A 19,302-nucleotide genomic window follows, 5' to 3' on the forward strand; every position below is an offset into this window, starting at 1 on the left:
CAACTAGATTCGATTATATCTGAGGCGATGAAAAAATTTAAAGTTGCTGTTACGAAATAAAGAGTCGTCAAAATGTGATAAAAGCCGTGTAAATGAGATCACGTTCGTTAAAAAGACTTCTGAAAGTCTCATTATTACAATATCTTTACATGCCTAAATGAAAACAAACAGTTGTATGGATATCTATCTCATACGTGTGGTGTATATTACCCGTGTGATAAACCTTTGCTATATCACACGGGTGATGCTATATCAAATACTTCCGGTCGGAACTACTTTTGACACAGTCCCTCGCTTCAGTGACCTATTTTTTCGAAAATTTGCTAGTACTTTCAACATAACTATATCTACTACAAAAATTAATATAAAATTGATTTTGTCAAAGATTTAAATTACAAATATGAAGTGAAACACATAACTGCGTAGCACAGGCGTCGGAACCGGGGGGCTATTGTGAGTGGGTGGGGGGGGGGGGTAGCTCCCCCCCCCTTTTTTGCAAAGTTATTCATAACCGTAACCACAAGACCCTTTTTTCTTGTTTGTCAAGATTTTTTATAAGTTTAGCTTACTTTCAACTTTCAATTTGCTTTGAGAAGTTTATAAAACTGCAAATTACGTTAACTATCAAGGAGTTCATCCTGACGACGCGATGAAAACAGAGCGCTCTGGTTGTGTTTATATACAAGAACTTACCGAAATAATGTTTCATAAGACTTTTATTCCACCACCAGAAAGCATCCTTATTCACTATTTTCAGTTTCGAATCATAAGGCTAGCCTAGTGTTTGTTTATTAAACATCAACAACTGTTCCTCGTTCGAGTCAATTCAAACTAACGAGCATTCGCAACTTTGTGTATGTCAACAAACTTGATTATTCAAGTCTTCTAATCGGAATTTCCATTTAATCAAGTGAATAAGCTCTAAGAAAAATTATTTAGAGCTATAAAATTATTTTAAGGTTTATTTCAGTGAAACTTTACATTAAAACAGTTAGATTTATCTCAGGAATGACGTACTAAATTGTATTGCGCAAGGTCACAATAGCCGCATAACACAACGTTGCATCATCGTTTTTAATCTTTGAAGAAGAAAAAACAATTCGGGTCACATAAGGGACTGTCTCAAAAGCTTCATAATATAAATCAAATTGTATGAGATAAATAGAACATCTATAATTGTGTGATTTTATATTTGCTTTATCCAACTCGTTGAAATGGTTATATTCGCTCGGCAAGCCTCGCGAATATATACACCATTTCAACTCGTTGGATAAAGCAAATATAAAATCACACAATATAGATATCCTCTATATATAAATTCTTCGAATGATCACGATCGCCAAATTTGAGATCAAAACACTGACTTGACTTGAAGAAAGTTGGTGATGGCAGGGCCGAAACGTATTACATGATTTTGATATAAGAACGGCAATCAAATACATCGCGAAAAAGAAAAACAAATTGTAAAAAGTTGATAGATAATAGATTCAGCACAGCTATCTTTCATGCAAGTAGATTTAAAGTATTTTCACAAGTACTGACAACGGATTATAATTATATGCAGATAGTCAACTAGATTCTAAATGTATTTTCTAATTGTTTTCCCATAAAAGTTCTAGGGAGTCATTTTTCTGTTTCATTTTTTACACATAAAGTGTTATATTTACACTTTGCTGTTGACCATTTGCGATTAATCAAAAATATTTCGTTGCAAATTTGTTAGATAAAAATACTAGAATATGAACTTGGTATCGTTCTTTTGAAATTAAATCCTATCTTGAACGTAGTAGAGCAATAAATAAAAGTAATTTTGAAGTGAGATTTTTTTGAACAAAGAGTTCGAGGTGATGCAAGAATTTATTTTTGTATCCTCTACAGCTTTGCATATTACATGTAAGTCTATTTACATATAAAAGGCATTTTGAAAACAACAAGAATCAATTTTATTAGAATTGAATGATAGATATAAGTTTTTTTTAAATCGTTTATAAGTAAATTATTTTTTAGTACAATTTTCTACGCCTCTGACCTCCGTATTCACATCAAAGCCCAATTTTACATCGAAACAATTATTATATATGGGATTTCTATCGGTTTTCTTTTAGTTAAAATGGTTAAGGGGACGCATACATAGACATACAGCTGCTTTACTTTTCTGCAATAACCACAGCCCTTTTATCTATTGTATGATTAAAAACCCTAAACTGTTATTTAAGAAAATATGGGTTTTTAAATCCCACATAATTTTCATGGGGTTTTCTGTCCCATAGGGTTTATCAAAAAAAGTTTTATGCGGATATTTTTTCCAAACTCAAATCCCATGGGGTTGGAACTTTTCAGATTAAATATCTTTAACACTTTCTAAAAATGTCTCAATTTTTTCCCAAATATTTTTTCAAAATGTAAAACCCCACAGTTTGGTACTAAACATTGGTAGATATCTTTTATGGAAAGGTGTGCGCATCCCCGGAAAAAATGTCTAATCCGGAGTTGTCTGTCCCACTGTTATTACATGTAATAGGCCCTACTGTAAACGTACTACATTTGGCTGTGTATTCTATTTAGCGCTTTTGGCGGAATGCGACTTTTACTTAATCAAGTACATCGCTAAATGCCATGCATGTATGTATAAGAATAGACACATTCACAAATACGCTAATTCAAATCTACGCCAACTTGTTTAAAAAGCAATCTCCGCAAAATATCGCACACGCCAAATATAATACGTTTACGGTAACTTAAAGTATCTTAATAATTTTCTTATTTTTACAATTTATCCTGGAATTGTCTATTACTATATAGTGGTGAACAATGATTTAAGAACTATTGAAATTTAAGCACTGACTCATCTTTATATATACGATGTCATTCCATGGAGTTCACTTATTCATTCTAGTTTCCAGTTTTATCACACAATGGTCAAATCTTTTTTTTTTAAATTCTTTTTTAAAATTAATTTCAGTTCTTCATCTGAAGAAATATAAAGGTTAGTACATGTACCTATCATTTACTCCAGGCACATGAAAATCGAAGAACCGCATAGCTGTTAATCATTAGGGAACATGATGACGTTCAGTCGAAACACTCTCTAAAAAAATAGAAGGAGATTCAAATGAAAGGTTTGAAGCAATGTGAACATGCAAAAATTTTGAGGTAATGTAATTAATGTGATGAAATATGAACAGGTGTCATTCCAAAGATATTGAAATATTAAACTTTTAAAACAATTAATAATAGAAAATGTTTCATTGGCTTCTCTGATGTGGACTGTCTTCAAAGCAATATGTTTTCCAACAGAATCTGAATATTCAACATGAGTTCAAATGCGTTGTACAAAACTCGGTAATAGCGAAGTCCTAGGGAACAGTGGACATACTTCGTTATACCCGTAATTCGTTATTTCCATATAACGAATTCGTAATAATAACTATGGCGTATTCACTATATGCATGGCTTTTTTTACAAGACTATAAATTTTGCTAAATGAGGCTAAAAATAAAAATACATTACTTTGATACCTTTTATAATCGGATTGTGAATTGAAAAATGTATAATATGAAAATAAATTCATTCAAACTGTTATGTTAAATGGAAGTGCAGTCTTTTTAAACTGTAAAGAAATTCGTTATTTATAAAAGTTATTATTCACTTCTACGGGACTCAAAATTAGTTTGCTCTATCCATAAATTCGTTATATCCGTAAAATTTTGCAAAGATTTATTAAGAATTTTACTGGGGACTCCAAAAAACTTCGCTATATCCGAGAATTCGCTATATCCGTGTTCGTACTAAACGAGTTTTACTTTACATTTAACATTATACATGTATTATAAAGAGAAAACAATTGTAAAATCACATCAATTATAAATTCATCATATGCATGGAAAAACAAACTGTTTAAACTGTAAATAGATTCTTTATAAAAGTTATTATTCACTTCTACGGGACTCAAAATTAGTTTGCTATATCCATAAATTCGTTATATCCGTTAAATTTTGCAAAGATTTATTAAGAATTTTACCGGGGACTCCAAAAAACCTCGCTATATCCGAGAATTCGCTATATTCGTGTTCGTACTTAACGAGTTTTACTTTACATATAACATTATACATGTATTATAAAGAGAAAACAATTGTAAAATCACATCAATTATAAATTCATCATCAATTTTCAACGCAATAGGTGAACGAGTTCACGGCCTTTTTATTATTTATGGATATGGCTTAATGTTCCTGGAAGAGTTAAACTAATCGCTTTTATTGGACACAGAAATTGATACCGTGTTCAAACTCCCACACATTGGTAAAAAAAACCCTGTAAAAAGCTGATACCTTACTATGCTACTCGTCAATTGGATACAAAGTAATCAAATAAAAGCTTTTAATTTTCCGTCGCTTACACCGATTCCAACTATTATATATATAATAGAGATCAGATAAGAGTTTTCTAAAACGAAATTTTTGTTTTTCCTTTTTAAACGTGTACAATGCATCCGCAGCGGTTTTTCACCATATTGTTTTCATTTATCGGAACCGGAGTTTGTATATTCATACAAATTGACAACTGCAGTATGTATTTCTTACTTATTTTTAACAATATACTGAAATGATTGGAATATTTTTTTTTACTTGAAAAACTTGTGTTACAAATTGAGAACCAATTTGCATAAAAGATGTAAAAAAAAATTATCAATGAATAATGGTTAATATCCACATATACACATTTAAAATGACATGTTTGGAATTTTTCGTATAATTAAGATATGAATGAATTACTCAGTTAATGATAATCTAAATCAAACAAAATACTCGTATATATGACAATCGTTGAAACAAAATTGTAAAAAAGAGACGCTTTTTGTCTTTAGCATTGATATCAATCATTTATTTCTCACATTTTTTTTTCGCTTTTTTGGGAGGGGGGGGGTCACGCCGACGATATATATATGTTCCGAATAAGATGAAACGTTAACTTTAACGTTCAAATAACTTATATTAATTGAATACATTAATTGAATAATAGATACTCAGTAATAATTTTTATTGTTTGCCAAGTATTATAATTTTTGCTAATTTCTACTAGGGCGTTTTGCTTAGGATCTATTATTTAAAAAAAAAACTCAGTTTGATCAATGACAGAAAGGAAGTTTTGAATTTTATTTCAAAATTCAAACAAATTTAAATACATAATTATATTAATTGGCTCTCGGGCTTATCATTTTGGGATTCTAATTCGGAATAAAAAGATTAATTTTAATTTAGTAAGTATATACCTTTATGTCGTTTTAATCTAAAATTGTAAATGATAACTTTGTATGTGTTAAGAATTACCATACAAATTAAACTTTGTACTAAGTTATCATAAGCTCGCATATTAGTGAAACTGTGTTGAATACTCTGGTCTTTGATTATGGTAAGAAAAAAGAAAGGCTTTGCATGGATTTTTGAGTTCACAATTAAAAATAAAAATAAAACGCTGTTCCTTTTGCGATTCCAAGCATGCATTTTTCAGCAAAAAAGTATTAACTTGTAGTTTAGCACCAAAGGTATGCAAAAAAAAATGTTCATCAAGATTTTTAGAAGTTGCTACTTTAAACATGGGCGTTGAAAGACTGAATCCAATTCAAAATACATTGCTTTGAATTACAAGGCATACTAGTATACGATTATTTTTTTGTATTTTATCCATGAATGTTCAATAGCTTCCCTATAAAGATGCATCTAGTATAAAACAGTTGCATACTTTAAAGAACTAAAAACACAAGCGATATATATTGTATAAATACAAATTGTGTTCAGCAGGTCATTCAGTCACTGAATCAATCAATCAATAAATTAATTAACCAATCAATCAATCAAATAATCAAATACACAGATCTGTTTGGGTCCATAATGGTAATATAGATGAATACAGCTTCTTAAATGAGGCTTGATGGTCATAAGTTTCCCATGAATCACCCGTAAAAAATTAAAAATTATAATTTTGGTCATTATATTTTAGTAAACGAAAAAAAAACCCCTCCAAATATATCTAAGCTCTAAAATTTAATCAATTACCCATGTCTTGATGCAGAGCCTTACATCTTAATGAATTTAATAAAGCATAAAATTTGCCAGGAACATCCGTCTCTCTTCTATTTGTGAGAATATGTTTGTTTTTGTGTTCACTTAGATACCTCTAAGTCCTATGTGAACCACTCGCTGCCGGACCGGCCTGATTTCTACCGCAGCATCCACCTACAGAAGGCCCACCTGGTGGGGGAGAGCCTGGGAACTGTCGTCTTTTGCATGGTAACCACAATTAAGTACTTGTTTCCGTGACACACTACTATAAGGATGAACCTTTATTATAAAAACAAATGCCTGTGATGGTAACGTAAATTTTGTTTTCTTTGTAAAGGAATAAGAAATCTGACCGCCTTTTGTTTGAACGCAACTTCTTTTTGTTTTGTTACTGTCCTCTGCAGCAACAATGTCGATACTTCTTGGTAAACTTTAATTGTGTCTCTTCTTTTTATCTACAAATTACCTTTTACGATTTGAGAATAACGCTGCAATCATTTACAATCAGTTTTAATAACCAAACACATGACCCAATTACAAATACGGTTTATTCCCACTTAGGCAACATTCTGAAATTCTCAGATATTCATTCTCCTGAAGGCGAACATATTTTTTCCTCTCTGTTAATGTGAAAACAGACTATAGCTTACCTGTAACTAAATTCTTTAGTTTTCAACCTGCACCCCTTTCTCACTTAGCTAACACAGATCAACCTGTATTTTACCTGTATTGTTTCAAAATGTTGGCTAAGTGGGAAGACACCACATATACAGGCCAGGGGCATTGTCACGATTTTGGTCAAATTTTTCTACTTTTATTGTCTATTATGCCTTGGAAATGCATTTCTAATGATCAACCAAAATCTAAGCGTCAGTTGTAGAGACAGGTCCACAATTTTCTGTCATGTAAACAAAGCCCGTGCCATGTTTTTGTTTACTTTATTCAATATAAGCCTATCGACAAAAGTTCTTTTTCAAGTTAATTATTTCTCTCTATTTTAATTTGTTTCAAACATGAATAAATAGTTCCTAGCGTTTATCATATTCATTTGGGGTTTAAAACTGAAATTTTAACCTCAACATTCAAAACGTTAACAAAAACATGACGTAGCTTTGTTTACATGACAAAGAATTGGGAGTTTTGTATCTCGCTTATAACACGATAACTGACATTCAAATTCTGGTTGACTATTAGACATGCTTCACTGAAGCATTTTAAACATTAAATTCAGAGAAAATTTTTCGACCAAAATCGTGACTAGGCCTCTTCAAGTGACTTTCAAAGAAGAAAATGGTATTCTTATAAAAAAGTTACAATTACACAAACCAATTCAGCAAAAATAAACTTGCTTACTTATGAATCCAATTTTGGCTCATTTCGGTTTTTCTTCAACAATAAAATGCTTTATTTGGTGATTCATTCGGGATATGAAAGTAGCGACATTGCAGAAAAAATTCATAATTTTTTCTGCAATGATCACTACCTTCATAACCCGAATGGATCATAAAAAACGCATTTTATTGACGTTTATATTTACATCTTTCTTTTAACTAATTAATAAATTGATTGTAATAAGTAATTAATATTTACTAAATCACTGTTTATGAACATGAGTACGTTAGCTAAAAAAAGAAACAACCAAATCGTCTCCTGTGAGACTTTGAGTATGACATCATCATGATTATTTCGTGCAGTCTGTGATTTTTCTTGGGTCGCTGAAGGTTACAACAAATCGATAAACGGGGCGTGCAGATTTTAGTTTGGCTGTTTTTTTATGGAGCCATGAATTGACTATATAAACTTCCGTAAGAAGTAGAGGGAATCATACTTGGTATATGTAAATACTGTATTTTCAAACTTTTCCCTACAGATCATAATCAAAAGTTTTGATATATATTATCAAGAAAAACATTCTCTTAACCTTTTTTTTTTTTTACCTTCATTGTGTCTATTTCTAAATCCAGCAGATGCTATTAATATCTAATATAGATTATATCTTGCTTTGAAATAATTTCTTAAATCATGTCTCTTTATATGAATCAGAATATATATTTCCATTTTACACAATAGTTCATTCATGATCATATATCAAATATGGTTTTAAAAAATGCATCCACCCCGTATGTAATTCTTTATGGTCATCAGAAGATACGACATAAATAATTTGAAGGTATGCTTTTATATTTTAAGGGGAAAAAATAGATTCAAAATATAAAGATTTCTCTGTTGTGTTGAATTGGAATACATATCCCCGTTCCCCAATAGTTGTACCTCTTTGACATATGAATTCGACAATATTTGGTCGTTATTTTGTTTTTCAAAATACAATTTATTCCTCATTTTTTTTTATTAATGTCTAATTTTAAGTGAGATTAGTTCAGGATACATGCCGAAAACAGTTCTGTATGAAAAAATATCTGACAGTTTCGAGGCCCGTTCATACAGAACTCTTTTCGGGATATATCGTACTTAAAAATTAAAGGTGGCTCACTACATCGAGAAATATTTCCTCAAATCAGCAGAAAATTACTTGATTATAATAGATATCAAAATGAATAAGAAGTATTAAGGTCTAATAGGAAAAAAAGATGTGCAATTTTGGATGAAAAATTACATTTTCAATCGAACGATATAAACAGTTTCACAAAACATTTAAATCGCCATCTTGAGACGCAGTGTCTCAAAAAGTATAAGTGTAGGTGTAGTGAGGTACCTTAAATGATATCAGTACTGTAACCACTGGTAACGGTCTGATATTAAGAAGCTCACTAATATCGGACTGTCACAAGTAAAATTTTAGACTGTTGGAACAAAGGAATGACATCACAGCAGTCTTATAACTTCTTTTCTCTTGTGGTACTTTACATTAGAATTATTGAATTATTACAATATTATTGCAAATGGTGTGTAAGCAGTCATATCGTGGAATAGTGTTATATAAAATGTTTTACAAATGTGTTGTATTTTTACTATTTACGATGGATAGAGAAAAGAAATTACAATAGCTCAGAAGTAAAGATCTCGTTTAAATGATCAGATGTTTCTCTCGTTTTTAGGCTTTTAAATTATCGGCTATATTCATGCTTATAACTTTTGCTGTGAAAAAATGTGTCCATCACTTTCCGAAAGCCATTGAAAAAAATTTTTTTTATTTATTTATTTTTTTTTTAATTTTTTTTTGAAAATGTAAAAGGGCGCTTTGTTTCAGCGTAGGTTTTTGATCTCTGAATCATTACTATATTTTTTGTGGTTTCTTTGAAAGAGAATCTAAAAAAAACCAAACTCATTGCTCACTAATGTAATTTAGTGTCCATGCACAATCGCAGACAAGCATGCTTTTACCCTTTATTAGTAAAAGGATACCAACAATGCTTTTAAAAAAGTGACACTAAAACTTCTAATGCTCCAAAACGGTAACAATTCATGAAATTGTATATATTTCAGGGATCGGAATGGCGGTTAACAACCCACCACTGCTGGATCTGTTTTCAATCTATTTCAAATCTCAGTAGCAATTACAGTATGCCCCAGTCAACAGTACGGATTACTTTAAAAGTATTTTTTTGGTACCGTGTTTAAGGGATTACGACTTGATAGATAGATAGATAGATAGATAGATAGATAGATAGATAGATAGATAGATAGATAGATAGATAGATAGATAGATGGATGATGGACGGACGGACGGACGGACGGACGGAGAGATAACAGGGATCTAATTTTAAAGTGGCACGGTGACTCAAAATAGATGTTTCACTTTTTGATTATGACAACGGAAATAAAAAGAGCTACTCTAAAATTTCATCATACGGAAGGTTTCACACATCATAAGTCTCCACCTATCAATTTACAGGTCATTAAATCTCATCCGCAAATTTCACATGTAAACAAACCGAGTTGTCTTGGACATTGGTTTAGTGTCACGTGATTGCGATTTCTATCTACATATAGTTACAATGGGATTGACACACTGAAAAAAGAATTTGAATCCGAAGCTATTCGATGTCTGTGGTAAGAAATATGCATTAATAGAGAATGTATCATAATGGATATATAGTTCTTGAAGACATCGTGTTTTTATGAGAGTTTTTGGCTCATGATGAATGCCACGCTGCAGTATTTACATTCCCCTGCGCTTGCGTGGCTATGAAGCGGAATGGAAACTCAAAATTTTTGTGTTGGCCCAACGCATAATTCTATTTTTCTCTTTTTAATTTGATTTATTTACTTTCAAACACCGTAATTTTTTAAAAGTTTATCTTTTCATATGATTTATAAAATATGTGGAAACCTTGAAAAAATTGAAAATTTGCTAAATCATGGGTTTGTGTGTCACCATGTACCTTTAACAAAAACAAATTAAACACCTCAGATTCTAAACATTTTCTTTTTTCTGGAAATTGATCGATTAAGGTGGCGTTAAAAACAATATCTCAATTTCAAATAATAATGCTTTATGACATAATGAAAGCATACAAAGCAAGATTTCAAATGCACTTAGTTCGAACTGTTACATTACTACAAACAATATCCTAAACAGTAATTCTCTTAACATATTATAGTATTTCTCAGTCACTATCACTGATGATATCCGTGGGTTGCCGCTGGACTTGCCTGTCGCCTCGTCTAGCACATGTCCTCTCTCGCTGGCTGCAGGCGGTAGAATCCTCGCTCGTGCAGATTCCCCGCGTGGTGACGTCACGGGCTAATAGATAGCCCGTACGGGGAACGAGTCCACAAACACTACACTCCCCTCCGTTTTCCTTGAGGGGAGTAGGTCCACATCTAGAACCAACGGGACCACCAAATAACAATGGGCGTGGGAACGCCATCCCAGCAACAGCCGGGATAACTTCTAGGGAACCAAGTCCCACCTGCAGTAACACCAATCCCAGCAACAGCCGGGATACTAAGTCACTAGAGCAGGGCCCGTCCAAATGACAAGGGCCTCCACACACAAAAAGGATAATCCAGGGACAGTCCAAGTCGTTCTTCGAGGTTGCGGGTTAAGTCCGGGAAGGGCAGCTCTACTTCGTCTGATCCACGAGACACGCCCTGCACAATCCAGATGGCGACGGCATCTCCCGTGCGTCTGTCACCCTAGTCTGGACACCAGAAGGGAGATACTCCAAGATTGGTGCGGCTCCTAAAGGCTGTCCTCTTCCAACTGACTCCCTAGCAAGGGAGTTCCTAGTTGCAGGAACATGGACATCCTCAACCGCTGTCTCAAGACTTCTTCCTGGTATATTTAGCTTGGCTGTACTGGCAGTCCGAGCTGCCATGACAAACAGATCATTCGAGACGGCCCCCTGGGTTGGGGGCCAAGAGTCTCCCACTATGTCATCCTTGCCCTTGGCCTCAGGGCACTTGGATTCCGTAGGAACCATCTTGCTGCTCAGCACTTTCAGCCGACAATTACTGTCCATTGGAGTAACTTCCTCTTCAGGGACATCAGGATCTGTGGAGAAGGACTTCAGCAAGTTTGGTCTCCTGTGTCGCATCCTATGCCTACCACGCTTCCTCCTGCGCCTTATGTTGGGACAAGGGGCGTCCTTGTCACCAACACATGAGTCATCTGTAGGGTGCTTCCTTAAACTGACCTCATCATCCTGGGTTAGTAAGCACACAGTGCGAAGCTGCCCCCTGGGCGCTTGACTGCAAGTCTTGGTCTCCTCATCTGCAACTCCTTGACAGGCACCACGGCTACGCAGGGAGTGATCTACAACCTCTCCAGCGCTTCCTTCCGCCTTCCGTCTAAGGACAGCAGGACATTCTTTACGGAAATGCCCAGTCTTTCCGCATCTGAAACACTGACCTGTCCTTGGGCCAGGTTGCCATCTAGGGAAACAAGTCGTCGGGATCCCAAGCCGGACCGAATCGAGAACTTCCTTTAGGGTCTTCTCAAGATGCTGCACTCGGCTTTTCAACTCCCGTATCTGACTTTCGGCTTTCCCATCTCTTTTACTCGACTCCTCATCTACAACCAAACTCCTCACTGCATTGTAGCCATTGCATGAGGGTCTGCCCCGTCGGGAATGCCGGTAGAACTGCATCCGGTCTACAGCCTCATCGACGGTCTTGGGCTGGCCATCCAGGGCATATAGGCCTGCCTCCTGGTCCTCTGCCCCGTAACACAGGCGGGGTATAGCCTGAGTGTGAACATCCGGTAGCTGGGGGAAGGCACGAGTAGCCAACGTCAGTACTCGTTCTGACCACTGCCTCAGGGACTCACCACTGTTTTGGACTGCTGACTGGAAGTTGAGCTGGTGGGCCAAATCAGGTGCTGCTGAGCCAAAGCGCTTGTCAAACTTCCTCAGGATGTCGGCGAAGCGCAAATCAGGGCTGGTCTCCAGTAACAGAGTGTAGTACTCACTAGCGGTTCCTTCCAGGAAGAAGCAGAACTGGTCGTGTTGCTCACTCTCTGTCCAGCGCTGGCTTCGCGACAATCTAACAAACTTGTGCAGGAATGGCTTCCAGCTGGATCTCCCATCAAAATGCAGATCCTTATACCTCGGCCTACTCCAGGTTGTCGGATTGTGGTAGCTGGTGGGCGGTGCAACAAACTCTTGGAGGTTGTAGCGCACTGCAGGGGTCTGCACATCTCCAGGTAAACCATAGGCTGCTGCTGGTCTCCACGAGTATTCCGGGGAATGGATATACGCTGCGGGTATCCGCGCGTAATCCGAGGGACATTGAGACGCTGCGGGAATCCGCGCGTGACTTACATTAAAAGGTCTTTCAGTGGTGGGGGGCTCATATGTATGTGCCATTCTCCCCCCTCCTTCACCCCCAAAATGACAAGGTTGGGAGGGGACCTCAGGTACTGGTATAGGATAACTACTAGGCCGATAATCCGAACACCCGCCCATAACAAACGGGCATGATGAATACCGATCATCTTGATGGCCACCACTGAGCTGAGACTGTGCATCTGGGAAAGTGGGGTTCTGGGTGGGTGGAACCTGGGGCTTTAAGTCAACTGCCTGAACTGGTCTATCATACTGCTGCCCCTGACCTACATCCCTAGACTCTGGTGTAACCCCCTGTGAATAGACAGGTTGGCTATCTGAGGACTGGCATCCGGGCCGTGCTGACGGTGCAGGCCCGGTGGGCATTGGATTACTGGGGGTTGAATCCTGGGTAGTAAGGGGGTCAAAATCCAACAAATTTGGGGTTTGCCCCTGAGGCTCGGGTGGGCATAAAGAAGTATCCCTGACAGTAGGTGCTTCCCCAGGGTTAAGGGCCACATGGGAACATTGTGACATGGGAACCCCTAAATAGTCACTAGGTGGAACAAAGTCCTCAACACCAACTGGCGAACTTAAACCCTTGGCCGACAAACAAACAGGATCTATAGTTTCACCCCTCCCCCTCTCAAATCTTTCAAGAGACTCGACCCCAACATGGGGAGGACCTATGTAATCACTGTGGGGTGCTCTCTCAACAAAGCCTACCCTAACATGACCTGTAGTGCCCAAGTCTGTGGGTTGCTTAACAATACTTGCGGGATCTGGCCCGTACATACAGCCGGGCCTAATGCCCCGTGACAACTCATCCCTACCATGAGACATAGACATAAATCGGGGCGATCTCTCATCCAACCCCAAAGCAAACAGAGCCTCCTCAAATGACATGATGATAAATCAAACAAGTAGCACAAACAAAGCTAAAACTGGCTCAATGTTTACAAAAACTAACAGGAAAGCTGACCACGCGAGGGCCCCCAAAATGGCAGCCTCAACGCGATTTACTCAAACTCCCTTAACAAAATGATACAGGCTTACTCTACGGGAAAAAAAATTTCTCGGAATAACTGGCAAGTCCAGGGCCTCGAGTTGGGCGCCAATATAGTATTTCTCAGTCACTATCACTGATGATATCCGTGGGTTGCCGCTGGACTTGCCTGTCGCCTCGTCTAGCACATGTCCTCTCTCGCTGGCTGCAGGCGGTAGAATCCTCGCTCGTGCAGATTCCCCGCGTGGTGACGTCACGGGCTAACAGATAGCCCGCCCCGTACGGGGAACGAGTCCACAAACACTACAATATTTCAGATAAACCAAAAACTCAATTATATGGTTAAAATCCCGCCAAAGAAAAGTACTGCATGTACTTAGAGTTTACAAAATTGACCGTTATGATATAATCTTTATAGAAGCCCTTCACTACTGCAAAACGAAACTAAATTGGTTTTACCTCGTTGAAATTATTTTGCATCGAATGCAAATTTTCCAATTTAAAGTATCATTTTACGACGAAATAATCAGAATTTGTGATCATTGAGATAACATTGCTGGGCCATGCAGGAGAAATTGAAATCCAAATTGAATTTTTAATTGGGCACAATGCCAATTTCATGACCCTAAAGGAATATCAGTTGTATTGACTATATTATGTTTAAGAACTACTAACCTGTACCTTTTTAAAACCTATACAGTATGGGAATATATTTCAGTCATGGATTCTTATTTTACCTCTCCAAAATCACTAAAACAGTGTAATCAGGGTTATTTTTAGTAACAGGCCCATGCAACTTATACATGTACCTTTATCATGAGAGCAAATATAATTTGTATGAAATACAAATGAATATATACTAGATATTGTTCACAATTTTCGAAGTCAATAGGAGAACCTAGCCACTGGATCATTTTGCATGGTTTTCTCTGAGATATGATCTAAATATTTTAATCTCTCCGAACCCACTAAAATTTACAAAAGGTAGTCATATATATAGCGAATAGTTAAAACTTCCTATAGGTGTTAACATTTTGAACATCTTTAGAAAATCAATATTTTTGAGTGGTATCAATGCACAATTATTAAAAAATGATAAGAGAAAATCTTTGCACTATATTTTGATATATAATAAAACAAAACTTGAATGACTAATTCTATCTTCTATGTTCGAGCAAACAAGTGTACAGAATAATCAGTTATTAAATATCGAGGCTTCCGTAAGAAATCTTTGCTAATGGATTTTAGTGAAACGAAGCTATTTAATAAATGTCAAAGATTAAAACATATACGTAGTAAGTGGGCCCTAACTATTAATAAAATGAGAAAATAATCTTCCGGATAATATTCTGTTCAACGAGAATAAAATGCTTCAAATTCAAAATTAATGGAATGTTTTTTATACCTTAAAAAAGATGGATATTCCCTTTAAGCAAGATAATCAATCTATTGGGGAGTTTTGTCCAGCTCTTTTAAGATCTTTAATTTGATGGCATTTATGATCTATTTTAATATGTAAAAATCAATGCTGCTTAGACCGGTGCAAAAATACCACCTTGCACTGGCAGTCTGACACAGAGTTATTAGGTTTAAAACTCAGAAAGCTAAATGAATGAAAAATATTCGTACCAAGTAAATTGGCTATGCAAATAGATAACTTTAAGAATGAAAAATTGAGAACCGCTTCTATGGAAACAAGCTAAAAACAAGAAAACAAGAATCAAAACAGCATTATTATTTCCTATTACTTGGCTTTGTAACCATCGCAACTGTTTCATATCTACACTTGCATTAAAATATCTATTGTAAAGACATTCATTTGATGGAGTTGTAAAGTTTTGATTGTAAACTATCTAGGGTGATACCGGGGGGTACAAATGTATTTTCGTGTTGAATCCAAAAAAAAAAATCTAGATAACTTCCATGGTTTTCATTGTAACATCTTATAGTTTCTCCGACAAGTTTCTTTTAAAATCGGAAAATTTACAACATAACAAAGGCTGGTTTGCCTATTTAATAGTTTATACAAGCAGGCATAACCCTTTTATTTGGCTTCCAAAGCAGATATTAAATTTTGCAATTTCTATTCCATTACCTCGGCTAATACAGAGCCTCGATTACCAACCCTGCAAAATTGTTTTAGTGTTGTATTGGTTTCTAGACCAAGGTATAGAATATGAAGAAATTATACGGTATTTCTAACATATACCGAGAGCACCGATATATGCTATATGGGATAAATTTTGGTCTCCAAAGCTTCGCACAATAAATCTTTGATATTCAAGGATTTTTTTAAACAATATAGATGATATAATGTATATTTCACTCTAACTAAAGACTAGGCTACTTACTAGTTTCTTTCTTTTTTGTTTCGTTGTTTGGGGGAAATTGATTGGCTGGCCTTTGAGCTAAGACTACGCAGTCTGTTTTAACGCAAGAAAAGGACAGTTACATGTTCATCCTACCAAAAGTGCAAGGTCTTGTTAAATTGTTTTGTTTTTGTTTTTTTTGGTTTTTTTTTTGTTTTTTTTTTTGTTGTTTTTTTTGTTTTTGTTCTTTTTTTATTTTTGACAATGGGGAGAAATGGACTTCAATTGAAAACGAGGTAGAAAATTCTCTTTTTTGATGGAACATATTTTTTTTTTTGAGCAATCAAATTCTGGAGTGTTTTGTTTTCCAGATACATGAAATTTACACGCACCTAAAGTATATAGAGGAAAAGCTGCAGGATCCAATGGAAGATATATTGTGCTCCAGACCTTGCAAACGAGACGGGTTCCAAGAAAAATCAGTAAGTGTCCAGACATGTGAGATCATTTTCATTTTCAATTTTTTTGTTGATTTTTTACGATATGTGGCGACACGATTCTAGACAATGGCAGTGTAAGGTTTCGCTTTTGTTCTCATGAAAAATCACGATCATAGATATTTTCGGATCTTATGAAATACATAGTTGAACTTGAATTTGAATATGAATTTTAGCGAAAAAAATAATGTATCAAAAGGATAATAACAAACTGATAATTACAGTTTTACAAGTAGTTTAAAGGTCTTAATTCAAACTATTCAAGTTGATTCGCTCGTCTTTACTGTTTACGTTTTCTTCGTATCAATAGATTTTTATTTCAGAGGAAAAAAAGTGCGATTCTACCTCCCAAAAGATGGTCCCATTCACAAGCTTCGGCGGTAAGACAGAATGCGTAATTCTTGTCAATTAAAATACATGTTTTCTTTAAAGTGAATACTTAATTTCAGAAAATAAGTTTGGTGTACGTTAGATACATGTATCTTGAAAAAAAAATTGTGATTCATTTGTCAAAATTGTATTGTTTCTTATTGACTAATGTGTAGACCTTCAACGATGTCATAATGTCATTATTGGTACCTATCTAAAGGTACATTGTAATATATAGCTGTAGAGACACCGCCACTGATATGTTTAAGGTGGTGTAGGAGACCTGTCGATATCAATGTGGATAAAAGTACATTATAACCGAAGGCTTTTGCCGGTCTAAAATTTGCAAATGTAACAAAATTTGACCAAAAAAATATATTTTAAAAATATTTGGAAAGGTAAAAATTATGAAAGCCCCTGCGGTATTCGAACTTATGACTTACAGGTTCGCTCTAACTCAATGCCCTACGCCGAAAGGTAACAATATTGGAAAAGAAAAATATTGTAATATTAAACTTGATTTTATTGTTTATTTTGATAGGAAGTTTGTCACCATATGATGTCCCATACCATCTTAATTCAACTAAAAGTTTTAAGTATCGTCCAAAAAGTTTACTATTTTTCGACACATGCACTCAAATAAGTTGTCTAGTATAATTTGATAAGTGCTCGAGGGATTCTAATATTTTTATTTAATGTATTTTGTAGATTTTAGGACTGCTGCTTGACAAATTTGTGGAATATCGATGACAAGAATTTCAGGATTTTGATGACAATGCTGTTTCTCAGATACCATGTGTTGAAATCATCAATAAACATTAGAGAAAATGTGTTATATTAATTTTTATGTACTGTATATCAATGGATTTATCGATCATTCCAATAAAACATATTCATACATATATAATTACACAAGTAATTTTGTGAAATTCGAACACCGAAAAAAATCAAGGTACCGAGGTATTGGCGAGAGTTGATTTTATTGATTATTTTTTTTAATTTCAAAATCAACGATGTGTAATTTCGCATGGCAAGTAGTTTCTTATTTGAATACTTACACACATTATTTACTAATATGAATTCTTGATCTTTTCCAACAAGAATTCCGAGCACCAGACTAAAAAAAAACATGAATCATGTTGTGTAATATTTGAGGACAGAATTAACGCTATCAAACCCTTCGATATATTATGTATCAGCAATCGAAATATTTCTGAAAAAGTGTATCCAGGCAAATGTTAAACAGAACAATAATAATAAAGTCCATTTTACGCCATTTCTGATTCAATCTTTACATTGTATAGTTTGCACATGATTCCAAACGCTTTCGCTGTAGAAATCCTCTGGCGTAGGAATACATACGACTGAAGAAAATATCTAAATTTGACTTTTTTCTAGATATTAATAAATAAGTTTCTTTGAAAAACAATGCTTCTGAATACACTCCATCGAATTTACATGTATCGATTGTTTTCAAGTGTTACTTGTAAGTCTTGTCAACGGTGATTATTTGTGCTAAGGTCCAAACACAGCTATACTTCCGGTTTGCCAGGGTAACTGCATAGAAAAGAAAGTTGATTGAAATCAGTTCCCAAAAATGCATTGTCGCATACCTTCACGGCCATTATCTCATGGCTGTGGTTGATTAATACTAATTATTAATAATATTTAATAAAAATATTTAATAAAATAATTACTAATTATTAATACTAATATTAATAAGAATACTTCTCACATGTAGCTTGCTGAGATGCTATTTTATCAGAGTGAAGCATTGTCGGAAATTAACATTTGATCCCCATTTGGTTTTTCAAATCAGCGTTAACATTAATCAAAGTACTGAAGTACTGACGGGAGTTGATTACTAGTATGTCGATTATTATTCATTTTAAAATCAACGATATGTTACTTTGCTTGACAAGTAATTTTTAACTTGTGTTTGAGTTACGCAAATTTTTGTAATATGAATTCTTGGACTTTTCCGACAAGAATTTCGAGAAAACCCCGTATGAATTGTGTTGTGTAATAATTAAAGATAGAATTGATTCCATCAAACTATGTATAAGTAATCGAAATATTCCAAAAATTGTATGGATCCAAGCAATAATGAACTCTAGTCTCGTTCAACCAGATGCTCGGCTCTCCCACAAGCAAGAGAATGTGTACACCAGGTCACGTGATAGCTTGATGACGCGACCTTTAAAAATAGCGTATGAATACATACGACTGCAAAAAATACCTAAATTGTTCGTACTATTTAACATCTGACTATTTTCAAGGTGTTCATTAATAAATTTCTTAAAACACAATGCTTCAAGATACATTACATCG

The 19,302-nt window shown here is 35.0% G+C and overlaps 1 protein-coding gene across 1 annotated transcript; it reads left to right on the plus strand.

Annotated features, from left to right (window-relative positions):
- Positions 1–4,435: 4,435 nt before the first annotated feature.
- Positions 4,436–17,821, plus strand: LOC128183549 (uncharacterized). The gene is made up of 5 exons (XM_052852603.1): positions 4,436–4,568; positions 6,172–6,290; positions 16,477–16,587; positions 16,926–16,982; positions 17,680–17,821. The coding sequence occupies exons 1-5, from the start codon at positions 4,487–4,489 to the stop codon at positions 17,719–17,721; spliced, it is 411 nt and encodes a 136-aa protein (XP_052708563.1). The 5' UTR covers positions 4,436–4,486; the 3' UTR covers positions 17,722–17,821.
- The last annotated feature ends 1,481 nt before the right edge of the window (positions 17,822–19,302 follow it).

This window comes from Crassostrea angulata, chromosome 5, assembly GCF_025612915.1.
Source record: "Crassostrea angulata isolate pt1a10 chromosome 5, ASM2561291v2, whole genome shotgun sequence".
NCBI lineage: Eukaryota > Metazoa > Mollusca > Bivalvia > Ostreida > Ostreidae > Magallana > Magallana angulata.

Coding starts and splice junctions, on each gene's coding strand:
- LOC128183549 (XM_052852603.1), top strand. CDS start 4,487: ATGCATCCGCAGCGGTTTTTCACCATATTGTTTTCATTTATCGGAACC. Junction 6,291..16,476: donor GAACTGTCGTCTTTTGCATG/GTAACCACAATT, acceptor TTTGTTTTCCAG/ATACATGAAATTTACACGCA. Junction 16,588..16,925: donor ACGGGTTCCAAGAAAAATCA/GTAAGTGTCCAG, acceptor TTTTTATTTCAG/AGGAAAAAAAGTGCGATTCT.